This window comes from Lissotriton vulgaris, chromosome 8 (genome assembly GCF_964263255.1).
Source record: "Lissotriton vulgaris chromosome 8, aLisVul1.2, whole genome shotgun sequence".
Classification (NCBI taxonomy): Eukaryota; Metazoa; Chordata; class Amphibia; order Caudata; family Salamandridae; genus Lissotriton; species Lissotriton vulgaris.
In genome coordinates, this window is record NC_141696.1 from 851,798,701 (window position 1) to 851,822,889 (window position 24,189).

At 45.9% G+C, this 24,189-nt stretch overlaps 1 protein-coding gene across 1 annotated transcript in view; it reads right to left on the reverse strand.

The window, feature by feature from the left end:
* The window catches only part of LOC147698098 (arylsulfatase D-like), a 723,577-nt gene that overhangs the window by 415,504 nt on the left and 283,884 nt on the right, over positions 1-24,189 (reverse strand). The window contains exon 4 of the mRNA XM_086934774.1: positions 17,590-17,711. Within this exon, the coding sequence (XP_086790900.1) occupies positions 17,590-17,711 (122 nt within the window). The remainder of the gene's footprint in view (positions 1-17,589; positions 17,712-24,189) is intronic.

Consider the following 24,189-nt stretch of genomic DNA (forward strand, 5'->3'; position numbering starts at 1 on the left):
TATGAAGTGGTCTTTGGCAGACCACCGAATATGTGGGGGACGCCCATGCCTAAGAAAATAACCGATGTTGATTGTAATATGCTGACAGATTACCTTGCCTCCGTGATGTCTGCACTCCAATCATGTCGTTCACAGGTTGCCGCAGCCTTCCCCGACAACACTGATGTAAAGCCACACGATGTCCGTCCCGGGGATACAATCTTAATTCGCAACTTCGACAGGAAAGGCCCGCTGGAGCCCCGCTGGAAAGAGCCGAAGATCGTCCTTCTAACCACGAGGACGGCAATTAAAGTCGAAGGAAGAAAGGGGTGGATCCACACGAGTCATATTAAAAAATGTAATGAACTGTTGCCAGAGACTGACTCGTCCACCCCCTCAAAGGACTGCCTCGCTATTAGTGACTTTAAAGTTCCCAAAGGAGAGAAAACTCCTCAAGAAGAGTACAAAGCAAAATTACGGTCTAGCAAGTCAGACAGTTTAATTGTTTAAGTCCTCCCCTAGGTGAATCGGTTAAATAGTTTCTGACATGTATCCCCTAGACCGAGATAGAGAGAGAGAGAGAGAATTCAAGAAACATGCATATTGTAAATCACTCCGTAGTCACTGTATAGTGACATTATTGGTTATGTTTTTTCTAAGTATTTTGATTATTGTTACCAGTATATTGCTGCCTATATACTTCCCTATCTTCAAGCGTGAACAATCTGCTTACAATGTCACTGCCGAACATTCTTTTAGCGAATTACCTCCTCATGAATTGTCTTACAGACTTGCGCTGCGCAACAACACATTCATTAGTATGTTACATCACTCCCATCAGACTAATAATGCTACAAACTGTTGGATATGTGGCCGACTCCCTCCCTATCAGAAATACAAGGGAGTTATGCCCCTCTTTCCGTACCCGTTCACTCACAATGGCTCCTGTGGAGCATGGTTTAGGATAATTAATTCCTTAGATCCTGATATTGCCGTTTTCGAAGGAAATTGGGTTTGGGGAAACCTGAACTTAGTTCTGCTTAACGCCTGTTATCCTGACAAGAAGGGACTGCCCACTAGAATAGGAACTGATCTAGAAAATGAAGTATATGGATTAGGTAATTATACAATTAACCTTATGATTCTTACTGTTGAGTCTGAAGCTGCACCAGTTCTCCCTGCTATGTCAGTATTACCAGTCTCAGGTGACTTATGTGTCAGAAAGAAGGGTTCAGTACACTTAGGTCATAGTAAATGCACTACTGTGGTCGAATTCAGTGATCAGGGCAAATCTTCCTTTAGAGCTACTCATCATTCCTACTTTGTTTGTGGCCATACCGCATACATACGCTTACCTCTAGATTGGGATGGTACCTGTTACATTGCATTCCTTCTGCCACCTGTTTTTCTAGCCCCTCCTGATTATCACAGAAATACAAATCTAGTAAAGGACAGACTCCGAAGAGACCTCCCGATTGTCGACTGTACTGAAACGGCATGGGAACAATACACAGATTTCAATAAAGGATTCTTTTTCTTCACAGGTCCTGTCCAAAATAGTAAACTGATACGAAGATTAACTAGAACACTCGAAGCAGTAGTGAATGAAACTACCTCCGCTTTAGGCAACTTAACAGAGGAGCAATCTGCCATGCGGGTTGTTGTTCTCCAAAATCGTCTTGTTATTGACGTCATCCTAGCAGATAGGGGCGGAGCTTGTAAGGTCATCGGGTCAAGTTGTTGTGTTTTCATTCCAGAAAACGCACCAACGGTATATAAAGCTATTACACGTCTTCATAAAATTGCAAGTTTGATACATCAGAATCCAGGCACCTGGACTTGGTCCGGTTGGTTCTGGACAACGTTGACCGCTTGGGGATAGAAGATCCTATCCTTCCTAGGCATTGCCCTTGTCATAGTATTCAGTTGCTGCCTGTGCCTACAGTGTGGGCCAGCGATTTGTGGTCTGTGCGCCACTTCATGTATTACACATTCCAGTTTTCACTTAAAACGCGAAAAGAAGAAAGAAGAGCAAATAATGTTACAAGAACAGACTGATCGATTTATGAGAATCGATATATCATGAAGGGTCCGTAGGGAACAAGGAGGGAATGAGGAAATATAAATTTTATGGTCAAGAAATGTTCCCTAACGTGTACCCCACCGTCTCCATGTACAAGCTTAAGGTGCATGTAACTTCCCTCCTGTGCCAGCTATGAAGACGCAAATACATTTGCGTCCAACGTTAACATGTCCTCTTTCGGATCCACCCTGAACGGGTTGAATATTCCGTTCCTAAGTATGCCATGCCAACGTCTTTTTGTGGTGTACTTTACACGTTTTTCAGCTCTGGCGAAGTAGGCCCTGAATTCTGCCATCGAGCCTTTTTCCTGCCTTCTGACTCTGAAAGCCTCAGCCTGGGCTGCCTCTGTACCCGTGACCTCTGCCTTACTCCCTGTACGGCTAACGGCGCTTAACTCCGCCTGCTGCCTGCCAAGACTGTATTCAACCTTCGAATTATCTGTTCCGCTCCTCAAACATACATTCCTGCCTACTAGTTCAAGTAAACATCTTCCAGCTGCAGAGCAAAGGGCCCGGCCTCACTGTCTTCGTGCAAATAATTCGTAGCTTCTGTTACCATGGTAGGCCCGTGCCCCCTCGCATCTCATGCAGACACGTAGACGCCTATACACGCATTCACAGTCAGTATAGAATAGCCTCTGCCCAAGAGACCTTTCCTTCTAGATAATATGGTTCCCAAACATCAGATATCAGATATGATATAGGTACGAGTTGATCTGACATACCAGACTTCTGTCTCTTTCCGCTAGTGCAAAAGTCAAGTCCCCTGCACCCTCCAGTTCCACGTCAATCACGCGTCATGCAGCTGCGCGCGCATCCAGGCCTCAGATTTCTGCTGACATTGCAACATTCTGCCAAGTACCCACCTACTTGTGACGTTTATTGCACACACCCCTATGTTCACGCCCAGTTCACGCCTTTTTGATTACGTATTGCTAACACGTGTATACTGTTATCTTGTTTCTCTCAGCTGTTACGCCTACTGTATTGGTATTCATTCTATGATTTAAGTATAAAAGTTATGTCTTGTCAATAAAGTATGCTCTATCCCTTCCTGCACCCCAGTGGTGGCAGGAACCCGATATCCGGTTCTAGAACCATTCCTTTTTAAGGAATAAAACCCCTAAGAACTCTAACACCACGGACTCTGCGTCTTTCTTTCCGATTGAGTTATTTCTGTTTAAGTACCTACCTGCATAGAAATTAGGACGGTAAATCAAATATTTACCACAGTTGAACCATGCTCATTTTACAAACTCCTCTCTCCATCACTCTACACTAGGGCCCTGTTTGGATTTCCACTTCCTTGTCAGTTCTCGCTTCTCCAACAATATTCCCAGGTCAAAGAACTTACTGGTGAACTTAGTGCGTTTTGTGTGTAGAAACCGGTGCAGTATGCAATCAATCAATCATAACATTTGCATAGCGCAGTACTCACCCGGAAGGGTCTCAGGGCGCTTGAGGGAAGGGGTCTGCTATTGCTCGAACAACCAGGTCTTGAGTTGCCTCCTGAAGGCGAGATGGTCCTTGGTCAGCCGAAGGTGGGTGGGGAGGGAGTTCCATGTCTTGGCCGCCAGGTAGGAGAAGGATCTTCCTCCGGCGGTGGCTCTTCGGATGCGTGGTACAGCGGCGAGGGCGAGGCTTGTGGAGCGTAGCTGGCGGGTGGGAGTCTAGAAGGTCAGGCGGTCGTTGAGGTACTTGGGGCCCAGGTCATGGAGAGACTTGTGTGCGTGGGTGAGGAGCCTGAATGTGATCCTCTTGCTGACGGGGAGCCAGTGCAGGTCCCTCAGGTGGCCGGAGATGTGGCTGCGACGGGGGATGTCCAGGATGAGTTGGGCAGAGGCGTTCTGGATGTGTTGGAGTATTTTCTGTAGCTTGGCTGTGGTTACGGCGTAGAGGGTGTTTCCGTAGTCCAGTCGGCTGGTGACAAGTGCCTGGGTGACAGTCTTCCTGGTTTCGGTCGGGATCCATCGGAAGATCTTGCGGAGCATGCGTAGGGTGTTGAAGCATGACAATGCGTTGGCGTTGACTTGTTTGGTCATCGAGAGGGAGGAGTCCAGGATGAAGCCCAGGTTGCGTGCATGGTCCGTTGGCTTGGGAGCGGTGCCCAGGGCAGGGGGACACCAGGAGTCGTCCCAGGTGGAGGTTGATGGTCCCAGGATGAGGACTTCCGTCTTGTCTGAGTTCCGTTTCAGGCGGCTGTTCTTCATCCACTCAGCGACGTCTTTCATCCCTTCGTGTATGCTAGTTCTGGCGGTTTCGGGGTCTCTGGTGAGGGAGAGGATCAGCTGGGTGTTGTCGGCGTAGGAGATGATGTTGAGGTTGTGTTGGCCTGCGATGGCTGCAAGGGGTCTCATTTAGATGTTGAAGAGGGTGGGGCTGAGTGATGATCCTTGCGGAACGCCGCAGATGACTTCGGTGGCCTCGGATCAAAACGGAGGGAGGCGGACTCTCTGTGTTCTCCCGGTGAGGAACGAGATGATCCACTCCAGTGCCTTCTCTTGGATCCCGATATTGTTGAGGCGTTGAACTAGGGTGCGGTGGCAGACCGTGTTGAATGCTCCGGAGAGGTCCAGGAGGATGAGGGCCTCTGTTTCCCTGTTGTCAAGCAGGGCTTGGATGTCGTCGGTGGCTGCGATGAGGGCGGTCTCGGTGCTGTGATTGGCTCTGAAGCCGGACTGCGAGGGGTCGAGGGATCCGTTCTTCTCGAGGAAGGTGGTAAGCTTTCTGTTGATGGTCTTCTCGATGACTTTGGCAGGAAAAGGGAGGAGCGAGATCGGGCGGAAGTTCTTGAGGTCGGAGGGGTCAGCTGTTGGTTTCTTCAGTAGGGCGCTGAGCTCGGCATGCTTCCAGCTCTCCGGGAAGGTGGCGGTGCTGAAGGAGGTGTTGATGATGTTCCGGAGATGGGGTGCGATGATGGCGTCGGCTTTGTTGAAGACGTGGTGGGTGCATGGGTCGGTTGGAGATCCGGAGTGGATGGTGTTCATCGTGCGGACTGTGTCTTCGGTGGTCACCGTGGTCCAGGTGCGGAGGGTGGCGGTGGGGGGTGTTGGGTCGACGGTTGGGTGCGAGGATGGTGCGTCGAAGCTGTTGTGGATGTCGGCGATCTTGCGGTGCAAGAACGAGGGGAGAGAGTCGCAGAGATCTTGTGAAGGGGTGATGTTGTTGTTGCCGGTGCTGGGGTTGGAGAACTCCTTGACGATGCTGAAGAGTTCCTTGCTGTTGTGGGCGTTGTTGTCCAGTCGATCCTTCAGTGATTTCTTCTTGGTGGTGCGGATGAGCTGGTGGTGCTTGCGGGTGGCGTGCTTGAGGGCGGTCCTGTTGTCTGCGGTCTGGTCGAGGAGCCAGGCTTTCTCGAGGGTGCAGCAGTTCTTCTTGGAGTCCTTGAGTTCTTCGGTGAACCAGGGGGCCTTCTTGCTTCTGGGTTTGCTGGTAGGGTTCTTTAGTGGTGCGAGGTCATCGGCGCAGGCGGTCAGTCATTGCGTGAAGTTGCGGGCTGCTTCGCTGGGGTCCGTAGTGCTGGCGGGAGGGTTCTGGCCGAGGGATGTGGTGAGCTGCTCGGTGGTGATCTTGCTCCAGCTCCTGTGAGGAACCTGTTGCGGGAGGTGGTGGTTCGTGGATCTTCTGAAGCTGAAGTGGACGCAGCTGTGGTCAGTCCAGTGAAGTCCGGTGGAGTGGCTGAAGGTGATGTGCTCTCTGAATGAGAAGACGGGATCAAGCGTGTGGCCGGCGTAGTGGGTGGGGGTGTTGACCAGTTGCTTGAGTCCGAGTTTGGCGAGGTTGTCCAGCAGGGCGGCGGTGTTGCGGTCCTTGTTGTTCTCCAGGTGGAAGTTGAGGTCTCCTAGGAGGATGTAGTCAGTGGAGAGGAGGGCGTGCGGGCTGATGAAGTCCGTGATGTCTTCGCTGAATTGGGTGCGTGGTCCCGGGGGTCTGTAGATGAGGGTGCCACTGAGGGTTGTCTTAGGGTCGGTGTGAATCTGGAAGTGGAGGTGCTCGGCGGCGGAGAAGGTGTCGTTGGAGTCTGTCGTGATGCGGATGGTGTTCTTGTGTACGATGGCGATGCCTCCTCCAGTCTGGTTGATGCGGTCCCTCCGGGTGATCTTGTATCAGTCTGGGATGGCGATGGCGATGTCAGGTGTGGAGGAGGAGTTCATCCACGTTTCCGTGAGGAAGGCGACGTCTGGTGCAGTTGAGTCGAGCAGGTTCCAGAGTTCGATGGCGTGCCTGTGGAAGGAGCGGGTGTTGAGCAGGATGCACTTGAGGTGGGTCTTGCTGGTGCTTGGCTTGGCGGGTGCTGTGCAGGTTCGGAGGCAGGTGAACTTGCAGGCTCTGCAGGTGAAGGCTCCGTGGATGCAATTCGGGGCGGCTTGGCAGCAGGCGGGGTTCCGGACGGCGTGGAGTGCGTTGAGGGTGTTGGGGTCGTAAGTCCGTCGTGTTGGCTGGCGTTCTCGGGGGCCAGGGGTCCTGGTGCTGGGCGCAGTCCAGGCGCGGACGGGCGCAGATGGGCTTGCCTTTGGCGCGCCATCGGCGCACAAATGCCGCTTTCGCTGCGCGTACGCATGGGCGTCATAAGTAAGGAGCTGGGAGGGAGGAGCAGCTGGGTGGCGGGAGCGGGGCGGCGAATGGGCAGGAGAGGGGCAGAGCCGCAGGGAGGCAGCGGCAGGAAAGGAGGTCAGAGGGTGGCTCAGCGGCGGCTGGGTCGTCCGGGGGGGTGAGAAACGAAGGGAAAAAAGGGGGCAGAACGAAGGCAACAGCACACAAGGCAAGGTGAGGGAAAGCACAATGGAGGCAGAAACTAAGGCAACAGTACACAAGGCAAGGTGAAGGAGAACCACAATGGAGGCAGAAATGAAGGCAACAGTACACAAGGCAAGGTGAAGGAAAAACAAAATGGAGGCAGAAACGAAGGCAACAGTACACAAGGCAAGGTGAAGGAGAACCACAATGGAGGCAGAAACGAAGGCAACAGTACACAAGGCAAGATGAAAGAATAACAAAATGGAGGGAGAAACGAAGGCAATAGTACACAAGGCAGGCAAACGAGGCAGAAGCAGCAGTGTGTGGGGGCGACCTCGCCTGGTTACAGGCTCAGCGGTCGCCCCCATGTCAGGCTCCACCTGTCTGTCCGTCACCCCATTCAGGACTTCTACCACCTCCTCCCAATACGTTCCGAGCTGCGTGCAGCTCCATATCTTATTATGGAAATCCGCTGCCTGGGTGCTACATCTGGGGCAACATGCCATCTCCACGTGAAAGTATTGGACTATCTTGTCAGGGGTTAAATAGGCCCTATGTACAATTTAGAAATGAATAAGCTGGAACCTGGCGTTCCTTGTACCTTTCCAAGCCCTTTCTACAATCATGGCTCATGCGGAATCAGGAATATCCTTTCCCAAATTTGCCTCCCATTTTTCACGCAGCTGTGTCAGTGGCTGCAGTCACTCCTCCAACATTCGCCTGTATAGGCAAATCACTGCCTTTACTGTCCCCGCTGCAATTGCCACATACTGACATGCCAACGATGGGGGCTCCACCAGCCCAGTCCCCCAATACTTTTGAATCGCTGCCACCAGGGCAGCATGTAGCAAATAGTCACTCCTAGGCAGGTCATATCTAGCCTGCAGCGATTGAAATGGCAGTAGGGCCCCCTCCTCGTATAAGTCTCCAATTATAAGTCTCCAATCATCTGCAACCCTAGTTCCTCCCACTCCACCAGCATGGGCCAGTCCCCCTGTGCGGGAAGGCCGTACACATGCCTAGGGATTTTCCGGCGCGAAACACCACTCCTGCGCTTATAACCGTTCCAGCTGGTCCTGAGCATTTTCTCCTCCCTCGTCAAAGTGTTGAGTCGCAGCCACTGCCCCATCACTATGAACGAAAGAAAATGCCTCGTGGTCCACCTATCCTCTAGTCCATCTGTACCCCAAAATTCTCTAGCCGTTGCCTGCGTAAGCCACTGTAATTGGGCTGCTAATTAATACCCCTCAAAATCAGGGACTGCCCATCCCCCGGCACTTCTAGGTCTCATCATCATGGTCAGCACTACCCGCCGCCTCCCATTCCCCCACAGAATGCCCCCCACCATGGACTGCAGTGTTCTAAACTCTGAGCTCTGAATGTTGACCGGCAGCGTCCTAAAATAATAGAGCAATCGAGGAAGTGCTACCATCTTCAGCAGCGCCACCCTACCTGCTACCGAAAGCGGGAGAGTGCCCCAGAGCGCCATATTCCCTTTAATCCCCCGCACCGCTTTGCTCACATTTCCCTCCAGAAGGTCCGCCTGTTCATGATAAATGTTAGTTCCAAATATTACGACAACATGGCTCCCATCGCAATCTTTCCAATCCTGCTGAGCAACCATCTCCCTATTCACCGGGAATATGCAAGTCTTCTCCCAATTCACCCAGAGCCCCGACATTTCCCCAAACGTACGCAACAGCTCTGTCGCTCCAGATCTACCTCAGTAGGGTCCACCAGAAACATCAGCAGATCATCTGCATAGAGCAAGATATAATGTATCTCCCCACGAACCCCTATTCCAGCATAGTGCCTACCTGATCTAGCCCGGATCACCAGTGCATCAATCGCTAAAGTAAACTATAGTGGAGAAAGCGGGCAACTCTGCCGCGATCCGCGTCCCACCGAACATGACCCTGATACCATCCCCCTGTCCGCACCCGGGCCGTCGGCGAGTAATAAAACAGTTGGGTCCAACGTACGAACACTGCGCCCAACCCCACTTTGCACATTACTTTAAAAAGAAATGACCATTCTAGGCTGTCAAATGTCTTCTCTATATCCACCGATAAGATCGGGGCTTTCAATGCTGGTTCCTGGCACTCCTCCAGGATTCGCAGTAAACGCCTAATACTGGTAGCCGTATTGCATTTAGGAATAAAGCCTAATTGATCTCGGTGCACTAATGGCAACATATATGGGAGGAGGCGTGTCGCCAAGATCCTTCTCAGGATTTTGTAATCAGTGGTCAGCATAGAGAGAGGGCGGTATGCTTTCACATCTATCGACGCCCTACCCGGCTTCCGCAGGGGGATGATAGCCTCCCTAGTGGCCCCAGGCTGCCTTCCCACCATATACGCCTCCTTGTAGAACACCTGCAGTCGTGGTGACAGGAGGTCCACGTACTTGGAATAAAACTCAATGGGTAGGCCGTCCACCCCAGGGGTCCTATTACCGGCCATGTGTTTAATTGCACATCTAATCTCATCTTACGAGATCTCACCTCCCAGTGATTCACATTGCTCAAACTCTGTAACACAAGTCCTCCCAAATAATATTCTATGTCCCCAGCCTCCCCAGTCAGCTGGGTGCTGTACAGAAACGCCCATTAATCCCTACCTGCGTATATAACAATTCGCCGGTGGTCGCCTCCAAGCCTAAAATCTGCACGCCCCTTGTATTCAGGTTGGCCAACCATGCCAGTAACGCACCCGATTTGTCCCCCTCCGCTTGTATCCGCGCTTTGAGCACAGCCTCTCCATCTGTACCGCAACCACCTCTCTAGCTTCTAGCACCGCTGCACCTATCGCTGGCCTCCCCAGACGGGCTCTTTCCTCATCCCTCAGTTTGTCCTCCACAGCCTCAAGGTTGGCTACTTTTCCTCACCCCCACCACTTTGCTGATGCCCGGAGGGGGCCAGGTCCAGGCCCTCTCCGGGCTGTCATGAAAGGACACCTTACCATCCACCAGGACCTTCAAACTGGCCGGATACATCAGAGAGTACTGGACACCTTCATCCCGCAGATCTCTTGACTGACACAAACGACACCCTCTTGAGTTGGACTTCGAGCGGGTAGTCAGGGAATAATGTCACCATGCTATTATCCACTGGGCAGGGGCCCGCTGTCCTTGCCCTGTTAAGGAGGAGAGCCCTGTCCTTATAATGGAGCAGTCTGAACACCACCGGCCTCGGTTGTCTTCCAGGGCCCAAGGGCTTGGCCGGCACTCTGTGGGCCCTCTCCAATGTGAAGAAGGTGGACAGCCCCTCCAGTGAGACCGTCCTCTGCAGCCACCCCTCCAAGAAGTCCACCATGTTGGTTCCCTCCACTCCCTCCGGTAGCCCCACCACACGTATATTATTTCTTCCATTCCGCCCGTCCCCATCGTCTGCCCGCCTCTCCAGCATCTGCAGTCGGGTCTGAAAGTCCACCCTTCGTGCTTCCATTGATTTCTGTGTGGGCGTCAAGGTTTCCACAGCCACTTCCGTTTCTTTTACTCTATCAGTGGGTTTGGCATGATCCGCCCGGAGTAACCTCAATCCCTGCGACACATGCGCAATGTCCAACTGCAGTGCCTCCCTGGTGTCTGTAATAGCTTTTAGTATTTGATTTACTTGCTGTTGGAGCATTCCCTCCGGTTGTGTCGGCAATCCCTTCAAAGCCTCTCCAGGCGCTGAGTCCTCCTCCTGTTCTGTAGGTGCTCCCACCTGCTTTCCTCGCGGCTTGCCCATGGTTCCACAGGGCAGCAATCCTGCTCGGTTTCAGAATGGGTACGTGCTCCATGTGGTGGGGTCCTGCAAGACTTCGCCCTGAAGAGGCGGCGGCGGCAACACCCTGTTACCCTTAACTTCTAGAGGCACAGCGTTGCCTGCCTCTGCGTGATCCGCCAGGTCACTTCACTCACTCCCTGCTCATGGCCCTTTCCGCATCTATGGCGCTGCCCAGCCTTCCCTCCGTCAAGGTCCTTCACCAATGAACGCCCTCTCGCCGTCACTAGGCTGAGATATCCCGATGCTTCTCTATAGCATGCAGTCGGCAAGCCAATCACCTGCCTCAGCAGTGACAAGGCTCCAAATGCCTGTGAACAACCACTGAGATGAATCAACTGCTCCTGAAATGGTGTTATAAACTGTTAGACTCCAATCAGGTCCACGTTCAATACAGGGCACCCTCTTAGATAAGTCTGATGCCCACAGATACTTGAGAACTCCCCTTTGGCAGGCACCTGAGGCTCAAGGTCCTGCTTCAAGTGGCTGTTCGATACCAAGAGATTCCACGCTGATGGTCATGCAATACCTTTGATCACCGATTAATACATATGAAGGGTTGAACCAAAGCAGGCATGCAGTGCTAACTTAGTCTGGCAGGCGATCTGTGCTTCAGGGGTTCACGGACGGTTTGTGATCCCCGTATTCAAGGTATTCCATGCTCCTAAAAATCTCCAGGACATGAGACGATGTGTCCGCAAAGACCAAAAGCAGCTTATGATCCTATGGCATTCTGAGCAGTCTGAGAACCCATTATCTCAAGGATAGCTTGCTGGACACTTCACACGGATGAGCTGCTCCCCAAGGATCCAACACCTAGGTCCAGGTTCCTGCAATGGCAGCCCTGCAGTCTCCCAGGGCCCTCTGCAGGGTTAACTCCCCCTCACAATTCTGCACCAAAAGTCCAGGTCAGGCCCAACTGCTGCGGCCCATGCACCCCGTAGCGCCTGCAGGCATGTCTCCCCCTAGATCGAATTCTCATGGGTCGGTTCCAGATGCTCCACTTCCCATCTCAGCTGCCTTCTGCACACCCGTGCCTCCAGGCCACACCACCGATCTTTCAACACAACAGGGGGGGGCTCACCACCATGCCCCCCCACTCCTCAAAACCAAAGGTTCCAGGGCTCCACTAGCAGCAGTTCCGACCTCAGCCACTGCCTTCCTGTCACTGGGGGCCCACCGCAATTCAGGGGATGCCCCGGTGAGCGATCCGTGCCTCGTCCTCCGCAGTCCTCTGTCCTTGCAGTCACACCCACAGCTCCTCCTGGGCACTCGCGGCACGGGGAGGGTGGACGCCCACCGCTGAGCCTGTCTCCCAGCCGCGGCCTCGCCACTCACGCAGGTCTCCTGCCTGCCGCTCCAGAGCCGCAGCCGCAGGTTGGCTCCACAAATCCATAAGCCCCTCAGAGCCTGCACCGCCTCCAGCCTCAGTCACTCCAGTGCTGCCACCATGCTACGTTGTGCCCGCTATCAAGTCAGGCGGGGTCTCGGGTCCTCCACTGTGCAGCGGACCCCCGCTCTCACGTCCACACTTGCCTTTGGCTGCGCCAGGTCAATTCCGCAGCTCCAGGCTCTCCGCTGTGCCTCGTCTGTTATGCAGCTCTTCCGGCCAGTCACGACTCAGAATCCACGCGCTGCCATTTTGGGGTCGTTCCATTGTCCAGGCAGATCGCCTCCGTCCCCTTCACCACGACACCCCGCGGCCACCAAGTTGCCCCCGCCGAAGCTTCTAGGGACTTTCAGCACCCGCTGCAGCCATTGGAGGCCACAGTCACTCCATTTTATCAGTATCAGTATACGTAGCGTGTTCGTTCTCCCTAGGTCACAGCCTCGAGTTGGTAGTTCGAACTACCAACTCGAGGCTGTGACCTAGGGAGAACGAACACGCTGCGTATACTCAAGGTGATTACAGACATCACTGGAATAGGATGTGAATATTGGCTCCATTCCAATCACGTATCTACATAACCTACACACACTGAGGAGAACGGACTAGTCTCTCTTAAAAGGAGGTTATCTTTGCCATTTTATATTCGAAAGATTTACCTCGACATAAAGCTATGACATGAACAGTCAATGATACATTTCTGATAATTTTCGCCCTGAAGAAGTCCTTCGGACGAAACGCGTTGGCTACGTTTTGTATGAAGAGTTTGAATAAAAGCAAGAAAGAAAATCCTATGGCCTACTGATACCATTAATTTGTTTATTATTGTTACTGTATACTGTATGGTGTGCTGAACCACTGTGTTGCATTGCAAGAGTGCTTTTGGGCATTATTTTGGAAGCCTAGGGGTATGTGGCATCAGGTTTCTGGGACCCACAAAACTAGACCACGAGATAGTGGACGTAGTGCAGTCAATTCTTTTGCCCTATACCCCTGTCTTAGTATTGCTTAAGTTTCAATACACATCGAATTTTCATCAAAGACTTGTAGAGATGGGTTTATGCCAAAGATTCTGTGCCACCCTGAGGCTGGTGTAACAAGAAGAAATATATCTATTTCTTCTCACTATTTCCTCTTTGCATGTGTGTTGCATTTTTAAGCACACATGCAAAGAATAGTTTGTGTGCAGATAGCTACACTATAGCTTACAAAGAAGCCGACCTTTTTCTAGGTCCCTTTCCAAGTTGTCAATATTTTCTTTAAAAAGGTCTGACTAAATCACTTTTACATATAATTATAGCTGATCCATACAGGTCTGATGTCCATGCTCTTTGGACACTATAACTTCATCTTCGATTTTAATGTGTTCCTTCAAGCCAAAAACGCTCAATACAGGCAATTTATTTACACACTAAACATTTCAATACAATTGGATTTCTTAAAGTCAGGACTGTGTTTTCAGCATAGAGAAGGAAGGGGCAATTTCCGTTTACAATTCTACGAGATTCAGTGAGATCCGCTATAAGACTTTTTCCAAGTCATTTATGTAAATGGAGGGGGATTAAAAAAGGTTCATAAACACATCCCTGGTGCACCACTGTTAATGAATAAAACGGCCTGATACATTTGCTCTATGTTCCTTAACATAGTATGAAGCAAGTACAAAAGTACAATTGCTGTATCTGTGAAACCAAATTAGGATCACTTCCCATTTTTAACATTATCAACCACAGCTTTAACCGGTTGACGAGGTCCAGCATCACTGGCTGGTCCATACACACTAAGGGGCATATTTATGAGGGGAGTTTGATCGCGCTTGCACCCTGCATTGTGATGCAAGCCCATAATGTGAATTAGGAAGCACTCAAGACCACCTATTTTGCATTACTCTGCCCGGGAAAGGCCTTCCAAGCCCACGCACCTCCCATGGTTTTTCACTCATTCCCAGATATATCAAAAGTGGTAGCCCTGGGAATGCGCTGAAAAGACGCTCCTTCCCAGAGGAGGCATAATGAGGAGAACTCTTTATTTCTCCTCATTACTTCCTTTTTCTAGGTGTGGTGTATTCTGCAGCAATGCGAATGTATCAACCCAGGCCAAATTACAAAGGACAAACACTGGCTATTTAAAGACACAAATTATGCATAAACTATAACACAGAAAAATATACTGATATAAAAAAGTTTTTTAATTATATTGATAAAAGAGATTGAACACATATCATGTATACAAGATAAATTGATACAATAAAAAGATTTTTGTTGATGTTAAAAATAAAACATTTGTTCTAAAAACACTCAAGGGACAGGATTGTTGTCCTATATACTATTAGCGCGGCTGTAGTCTGTCAACGCGTTTCGACCGTCGTCGTGTCTTCATCAGGACAATATTTTTTGCAGCCAAATTTTCATTGTATATAGAATGAACTCAAATTCACTAAGATTTCTGTAACTCCTGTAGTTTCAGGTTAAAAGTCCCCCTTGTTTTTTTGAACCAGCCAGTACACTGTGGAAATACTAGAGCAGAAGAAACCTCACAGATTTCTAAAAACCTTGCTTTGAAAACTTCCTTGTATCTTGATGCTTAGAAGCACTGTTCCCCTTGTCAGCTATACGCGAAAAGAAAGACTCGGCAACATCGCTGTAGTCTCACATTAGAAAATCAACATTAGGAAAACATCAATCAGAGCGGAACCCCAAAAGGGTTAAAGGGGTTATATCCAGAGCTATCATGGCGTCCTGAACGTTCTCTTCAGTACGAGCATTTTATACCGCCTCGCAGCGAAAACATTATTCGTGGTGAACATTGGTTTTAAGGAAAATAGTGGTTACGTATTTCTGAAATGAAGAGTGAGAAGCGAGCAGTGAAATTCTCTGAAAAAGATATCACATACCGAAACAAAGTTGTTTAAGGTGCCTCACTCCTCGTTCGCTACTGTGAAGACTGGAAGAAATAAATGAAGCCACTCCAGGCTTGATAAATATCGATCGACTTTTAACCTGAAACTACAGGAGTTACAGAAATCTTAGTGAATTTAAGTTCATCCTATATACAATGAAAATTTGGCTGCAAAAAATATTGTCCTGATGAAGACACGACGACGTGTCGAAACCTTTTGAAAGACAACAGCCGCGCTAATAGTATATAGAACAACAATCCTGTCCCTTGAGTGTTTTTAGAACAAATGTTTTATTTTTAACATCAACAAAAATCTTTTTATTGTATCAAATTATCTTGTATACATGATATATGTGTTCAATCTCTTATCAATATAATTAAAAAACTTTTTTATATCAGTATATTTTTCTGTGTTATAGTTTATGCATAATTTGTGTCTTTAAATAGCCAGTGTTTGTCCTTTGTAATTTGGCCTGGGTTGATACCTTCGCATTGAACTAATTTCCCTGACCCAGGAACTTTATCCTTACCAGGGGGTCCTTGATATATTACAGTATTCTGCAGCACACATAGAAAGAGGAATGTGCCTCTCAGGATTGATTTTGTGAAGGAAAGTGCCCCTTCCTGCACCTAAACAATCCTGCAGGCAACACAGGCACCCTTGCCCTGCATTGGTGGTAGGCAGTCACAACGGCACCAGCCCAGAGACAAAGGCAGGAATAAGCCTTATTCTTTTCAATACAGCACATTGCTACTCTTTCCCAGTCATGCAGTGCAGCAACTTGACTTGCTGCGTTGCATTCCCATAAATATGCCCCTAAACTGATGCTGCCCTTTTTTATTTTTAACATAATTTCCCACAAGTACATAGCGATTTTGGCAGAGTTCCCTGTTGTAAAGCCCGATTAGACATCCAAACTGCACCATTGACACAATCCCTGCTTTATCAGCCCATTCTTGAAATCTTGCAGCTGAATTCTCCCCAAACTCTTTGCTGAAGAATCAAGAAGGCATCTCCAGAAAAGTTTTAACACATAGGCAAAGTGGGCTCTGGCCCAGGGCCACGGCCTTTCAGGGGACCCTTGATACAGTCCGTTCTGTTCTGCAGAGTCTTCCCCAGATTACCTTGAGTAATTCATAAACCGATTGTTTTAAATGCGAGTGAGGTGGCAGAGTCTATTCGACATTTTGAAGAGAAATATTGTGTTTATGTTTCATGCAACTTCCATAAAAAATGTTTAGATCAAAACAGAACCTTTTATATGATAAATGGGAGGGTGTCACAGTGATTATTTGCAATAATACAAGTGAGATGCTGCTGTGTTACAATACTGAAAACACACCTCACTATCCCGGACTATTAAATGGAACAACTTTAGAATTTCGACAAGCATGCCTTTGCACTGTCAGTGACCTCACCAAAGATGGCATTATAGAGCTGAAATTGGGTCATAGATTCAAAGCTGTACCAAGCATGGGCCCTCAAAATACGTCTAGACCCTTGGCCCCAAAATCCTTAAGATGTCCCTGGGCAGCTCGGTCTGTAATATTTTGGGTTTGAACGATCTTTTTTTAAAAAGGGGAATTCTATTAGATAATTCCAGGGAGGTCAAATGGTACCCCATCTGGTCCCAGGCTTTTATGAAATATGCTAACTTTTTTGGCTTTTCTGAACGTCCCATATACAGATTTTTTATACTTTGTAAAGTAATGCCATGCAAAGCTCTCAACATGCCTTTGCGTTAACTCTAGTTATTCTAATTGAATTGTACAATTAAAATTATTGAATTACAGTGTGTGTTTATTTTGAAAACTTTCATCTTCTCCAAATATATTTCCTAGGAGCTTAAACGTGTATATAACAGGCAAAATGTACTGAAGATATCATGCCACTGAAAGGAATGCAGAGCGTCGCAAAGAAGCAAACAGCAATGAAGGATCATATTTCACACACAAATGCTATTTTGTTGCAGAAAGTTAACCCTCAGGCCCATTTGCAGTCTACCCCAGATAATATATGCAAGGAGCGGCCACTGACAGATGCCACAGCGAAAACCGTAGGTGTTGGTGCAAATTTAAGTATACTAAAATATAGTGGTCTGGCTTTGCCCCAAATCTGAATGCCAAATAAAGGTGTTTTACCCTGAAGCACGCAGTTTACATGTCTGACCCCTGTTCTGGTGTGTCTACATGTAGAATAGTTTGCACTGGAACAGGTGCCTCCAGTTGAAAACCCACACAACACAGTGCCGAGTTTGCTTTTTGCCACAGCCCGAGAATATGTGTGGGGCAGAAACCCCATATTTAGCACGTGCGCCGACAATGCGTCATCAGCAGGCGACTTCTACTTAATCTGGCGCTGCACTATTTTTTGTCCTTTGAGCAACGCAATGCTGCTTGATAAGCATGTTTTAAGCTTAGAAGAAGTAGACTAACAAGTCACACCACAGTCAGTATTAAGACTCAACTCCTCACAGTAAATGCTTTGGGAATCAGACTTACATAGTCCGGTGTAATTACCATCTAAAACATAAAGAAGTAAGAGACGGCTTCTCAGAGAAAATTGCACTGAATAGGCCCCTACCGGATAGCTAGAGTATTTACAAAGTTTCCTTGCATAGGTCTCACACAATCATGACTAATATGGCCCATGTAATTTAAATTCTTGTACTAAACTCCGTGCTCTCTTTTGCAAGGTGATTATTGAGTAAGTGTGTGCTTTTGCTGTGATATTGAGTACCTGATCTGAATGGGTACCGTCCAGTCATGAAAGCTGCTCTGCTTGGTGTGCACAGTGGAGCAGCAGAAATGTGATGAGTAAGCTTAACTCCTTCTCTTGCCAAGCCATCGATATTAGGGGTTCTGGAAAGGAATGCCAAACAATCAGGTTACAAGGTGTTTCACTGCAGTGGTAAAACATGTTCACATGGAAGGTAGCATCGGATATAAAACACAAACGCTTTCTACAATTAACACATCCTTCCAGAGGACATGTTGTAGGAGTATAGTCAGATTGGTGTCAAAACTACAGAAGAGAGGCAGACAAACTTTAGGGCACCAGTTTCAACAGCATATTTGACTTCAAAATAGTAGAGAACTTGGAACAAGGCAATATTCAGTGTCTCTCCACATTCTAACAACAGATACCACATCCATGATAGTAATCTGCGGAGCTGCAAAATTCCTGGGGAAAGCATGGCAAATACGAACAAAGCTTACTCAACTGCGAGTGGGGTAGGACACCAAGCGGTATAATTGTGTTAATATATCAACTTGCACTTTATTATTAACACTTTCTAGCCCTTGTACAAACCAAACCGGACCCGTTTTTATCACTGATGTGTATTTTAACTAGTTTTTAACTTGTTTCTTCACTTTGTGCTTCGAAATGTGTTTTTATCTAATTTTACCTTTTTTGATGAAATTGTATTTACTTTTATGATACCTTGTTATCGAATAAAGTATTACAACAACTTTAAAATGTTCGACTGTCTTGATTTTGGGAACCACCTGTGCACTTTTCATCGGAATTAGATGTAAACCGACACAAAACAAATATCTTATTTGCCAAGTACAAGGCAATATCAATATCCAGCATACATAACAAGTAGTGGATGTGTAACTGCTTTCCCACCTATATATTTGCAGGTTCTACTGCTGAAGAGAAGATCATGTTCAGCTTTTACAATATCATTAATACAGTCTAATTTAATGTTCTTACGTTCTTAAAATCAAATATTTTAAGACTAGACACATGCAGATAAAAAAAATACGTTCTAGTGCCTCATAATTGTCGCACCTTATACATGTTCCATTTTAGTGTTGTTGAGCAGGATGATTAAATGCTCAATCTCAATTATACCAGTAATGTGTTTACTTTCCAGTTTTATTCAAGGCTTCTGAGTATTTCTGCATCTATGGTAGGTACTCCACCACAGGAATGGTACTTCAAGTCAAGCATGTCTAATCCTGCAGCATGTTTGGAATTCCACCAAAATATTGTTTCACAAATATCATGAGACACACATATTGTATCAAAAATATTGTGATGGCAAAAATATAAAGGGAAAGACTGTAGCTGGATATAATAAATATAGTTGTAGATAATATTTTTGTAATTATATAGTTGAGTTTTTATTTATTAATTTATTATTTAGAGTATGTTATTTCACTTGGTTGTTTATTTTAGGATTTCTTATTATTTTCGGCCATTTTTCGTGGGTTGTATCTCAGATTTCACTGCGTCACCTCTACGACCATTTCTTGCGTCAATACATCCCTTCTGCATACACTACACCTGACGCAGGTATAATGTGGCGCAGGGGCTTACAAAGTGACTCATCTACCTAGATGCGTCACTTTGTAAATATGACTGAATAAGGTGCATTTTTTACACCACTGGTGCATCACAAAAAGTGACGCTCCGGTTACGTTAAAGTGACGCATGGCCTCATAAATGAGGCCTTCAGTCTTCTAGTCATGCGTCATATTAAATTTATGACGTATTATGTCAGAAGTACTTACAGATACGTCAGTATTTCAGACGTATCTGTAAGCGCAAAAGTGATGCATTGCTGGAGTGTGTCACAAAAATGATGCAACTCCAGCAATGCATATTTTCTTACCCTTCCACACCCCCGTTCCTTTTCAACATTTTCTTTGAATATCCACATTCCCCATGTTCACTTTCCTTCTCCTTACTTTCCTTCCCAACACTCACCTTCTTTCAGTCCCCCTACTTCACTTCCTTTCTCCTCTCATACCTTTCTGTTCTTTCTTACTCATTTTCCTTTCCATTATCAATGCACTCCACTTCACTTACTCTTTTTCATTTTTTTAAGAATATAGCTCTTTGATAAGAATTGGAGATAGTTCTGAAAATAACTTTTTTTTCTTCTTTTTTCTTTTTTTAGAACAAAAACAAAAACAGGTAATGGAAACTGCTCAACAGAAGCAAAAAAAACAAAAATAATTAGGGCTGGGAACGGCAGCGATGGTTCTCCAATGCTCGAACCATGAGCAGGACACTTTGCTCCCCAAAGGTAAGTAGCTGATCGCAGTATCTGCATTTCAGGACACCTTTGTTGAATGCAGGCAGAATGTTTGGAACCAGCTCCTGCGATCGTCCCCTCGCTGAAGTAGTTGCTCCTCCGGTGGATGTAGAGGCCCCATCACTGGGAACCTCTTGTGCCAGAGCCCTGACACTTTCCCGGGCAAAATTCTGGGGGTGCCTCCTCTCCACATGGCGAAGCATTGTGGAGTTCCCAAAAGAATATTTCTTTGTGGGGTCACCCCGTGACAGGACTGTGAGGCAGATCCTGCACTCCACTTTTGGAGCATTGACCTTCTTCTGGTCATCTGGTATGGAAAAAAAATTCCAGATGAAATGCTCTTTCACCTTCGGCTGAGGAGGCTCTTCATCAATTAATCCAGGCTCATCTTCACTGCTGGATGGTCTGGCAGCCATGATTATCCAAGAAAGATCGAAGAGAAAAAAGGCAGGTCTTTCAGTCACAAAAGTGAAAGAAGAAGTGAAGGAAATGGGTGGGGATTTCATTCTTTGTAAAAAAAAACTTTTAGCAACCAATGAAAAGTGTTATTTTAAGGTCACATGACTTGATGCGCCGACGCTGCGCGCACCGGAGCGCTTCCGGGGGCGCATACGCGGCGCGAACGTAGGCGCTTCCGGGGGCGCTTACGTGGCACGCTGAAGTGACATTTTGATAGTTTCACAGAAATGCAAAATTATTTTCATTTCCTTATTCAAAAAAACTGCTTTGATATGTATGGTATTAAATGTCTTGTGTTATTATTTACTTTTCATTCATTTTTTTTATACGAACGCAAGTAGCGCTCTGGGTGCACTTTCCGGAGAGCTTACCGGTGCGCGGACCCAGAGCGCCGCAAGAAAAAATGATTTAAAAAAAACAAAAATATTATAAAAAAATATATTACTAATTAATACTCACACAAAACAGCAAATAAAAAAAATCGTAGGTTACAAACTCGATATAGAAAGGAATTAGCATTTAAAAAACCTATGAAGTTCACTGAAAAAACCATAGGTTTCACACCAGTTATAGTTCGGAATTAGCATTTAGAAAACCTATTAAATTCACTGAAAATACCATAGGTTTCACACCAGTTATAGTTACCTGGAAATTTTACTGACATAAAACCATTGAAATTCCCACGTTATAGTTAGTTGGACTCACTATAACTTGCGCGCCTGCAATACACTGCTGATGATGTCACATATTACATCACTCATGACATGGTTCGCGACATCGGCGCTACAGGGACGCTTCCCGGTTCGCGCACCGGGGAGCTTCAAACGACTACGCTCTCCGGGGCGCTCACCGGAGCGCGCCCCGGGAGCGCTCCAGGGTCAAAAAAATAAATAAAAAATTGTTTAAAATACAAATAAAATATAGGATTTATTCATTTTCAAAAATATTACATTTCATAGCTATAGACATTTGCTATTAACCAAATTTTGAACTTCAAAGAGAAAAAACATAGGTTTGGGGCCTTATATATAGTTAGGAATTAGCATTTAAAAAACCTATGAAATTCACTGAAAAAAAATATAGGTTTCACACAAGTTATAGTTAGGAATTAGCATATAAAAAACCTATTAAATTCACTGAAAAAACCATAGGTTTCACACCAGTTATAGTTAGCTGGAAATTTTACTGACATAAAACCATTGAAATTCCACGTTATAGTTAGTTGGACTCACTATAACTTGCGCGTGTAATGCACTGCTGATGACGTCACATATTACATCACTCATGACATGGTCAGTGACATCACTCATGACATCACTGATGACACCATCTTTGTGACAGATTGACAGACCTCCTTTCAGTGTAATGTTATGCTTGAAACACATTCAAAAATAGAAATTAACATTTTCAAAAAAATGGAGATATCCATACCAGTTACAACCACCAATTCAGTAATTCCACCATCTATATACACATCCACTCATTCACCAACAGTTCTATATAGTCACTCATACATATACTCACTCATCATATGTAGTGATACACCAATACATCCTGTTACAAACATACTCACACATGCAAATACACTATTGAACATCCATTTATTTGCATATACAACTATAAACACACTACCACCTTACTTCTAAGGAAACTTACACATACTTACTCTCTTAAACAATCACTTATAGAAACACATACTTATTTAAACAGGAACTCTTACAATCTCACATATACTCACTTATAAACATCAATACTCACATGTACTAGAGAAAACATATGTCGTTACTGATGAAGACACTAGTGAGACAGTCATTCACTCACTAACACACACATATACACACTCATCCGCCCATATAGTCCTGCACATATGCTGTCTTCAAAACACATACAAACAGTGAGTCAGTCATTGATGCATGTATGTGCTAAGTAATACCCCCACCAAACCATACAGACACTCATACTGATACTAAAAAAACATCTAATAACCCATATACACACACATGTAGCTACTCACCAACCCATGTAGCCAATTATACACAAAGTGAAACACTGATACATATATTTAAATATTTAAACATTACTCTCTAATATATGTATTCACTAAGATACACTTAATATGCCAGTTAACCAATCAATTTTTTTAAAAAAAACCTTCATTAAAACATTTATTTAAATATTTATTCTTCCATCGACCTTTATATATACATATGTAAAACATATTTATTTTTCAGAAAGACACACATTCACTGGATGGTGTCATCAGTGATGTCATGAGTGATGTCACTGACCATGTCATGAGTGATGTAATATGTGACGTCCTCAGCAGTGCATTACACGCGCAAGTTATAGTAAGTCCAACTAACTATAACGTGGAATATTTATATATATATATATATATATATATATATATATATATATATATATATATATATATATATTCGCTGAAAAAACCATAGGTTTCACACCAGTTATAGTTAGGAATTAGCATTAAAAAAACCTATGAAATTCACTGAAAAAACCAGAGGTTTCAGACCAGTTATAGTTAGGAATTAGCATTTAAAAAACCTATTAAATTCACTGAAAAAACCATAGGTTTCACACCAGTTATAGTTAGCTGGAAATTTTACTGACATAAAACCATTGAAATTCCACATTATAGTTAGTTGGACTCACTATAACTTGCGCGTGTAATGCACTGCTGATGACATCACATATTGGCAACCTTTTTTCTTGGATGGAATAGCGGCTCGCTCGGCCGCGAGGAGCCCCGACGCTTGCAGGCGGATCCCGAGAGCTGGGAATCACCAGCGCTCCTGGGATGCAGGAGCTTTGCCCGCAGTGACATTGGGCGGTGAGGTGCAGTGACATTGGGCGGTGAGGTACAGTGGTGTACTTTGCGAATTTCACCCAACAGGGAACTTTATTGTTACACAAGGCAGGATTTGTGGCCACTTGGCAAGAGAACTGATGGAGTCTTAAATTAGCAATTTTTGGACTACAATTACCAGCATGCTAATAGACACGCCTACATGGGTGGGACTCTCCAATTTTAATAAAAGCAATGTTCTTTACAGATCCGCTTCCTGCCTGTTGAAACGCGTGGTACATGCTGTCTACACTGCTACCTGCGGTTTGGTGTGTAATCCTGACGTGAGAGGCTCCTCACATGGGCAACCTTTTTTCTTGGATATATATATATATATATATATATATTCATTGAAAAAACCATAGGTTATAGACCATATATAGTTAGGAATTAGCATTTACAAAACCTTATTTTACTCACACAAAACCATTGAAATTTACATATATAGTTAGTTGCACTAACTATATATCGCGCACCCGCAATCCACTGCTGATCATGTCACATATTACATCATTCATGACATGGTCAGTGACATCACTGATGACATCACTGATTACATCTCAAATGACATCACTGATGACATCATTGATGACATCTCAAATGACATCACTGATGACATCACTGATGGCATCTCAAATGACATCACTGATGACATCTCATTTGACATTACTGATCACATCACTGATGACATCATTCATGTGATAATACGATGAACCTCTTCAGACTCTAATATAACCTATATAAGTGTATATATATATATATATAAGTGGAGCTGAGCACATTTACAAGCATTTGCACTTTTTCAGATGGTATACAACCGTTACCACGCATCTTTTACCACGAAATACTGTTACAATGAAACTATTACAACGCAAGTGTATTCACAACGCATGTATTTACAACACATGACATTACATCGCAGATGCTATTACAACGCATGCCATTACAACATAAGTATAGGTAA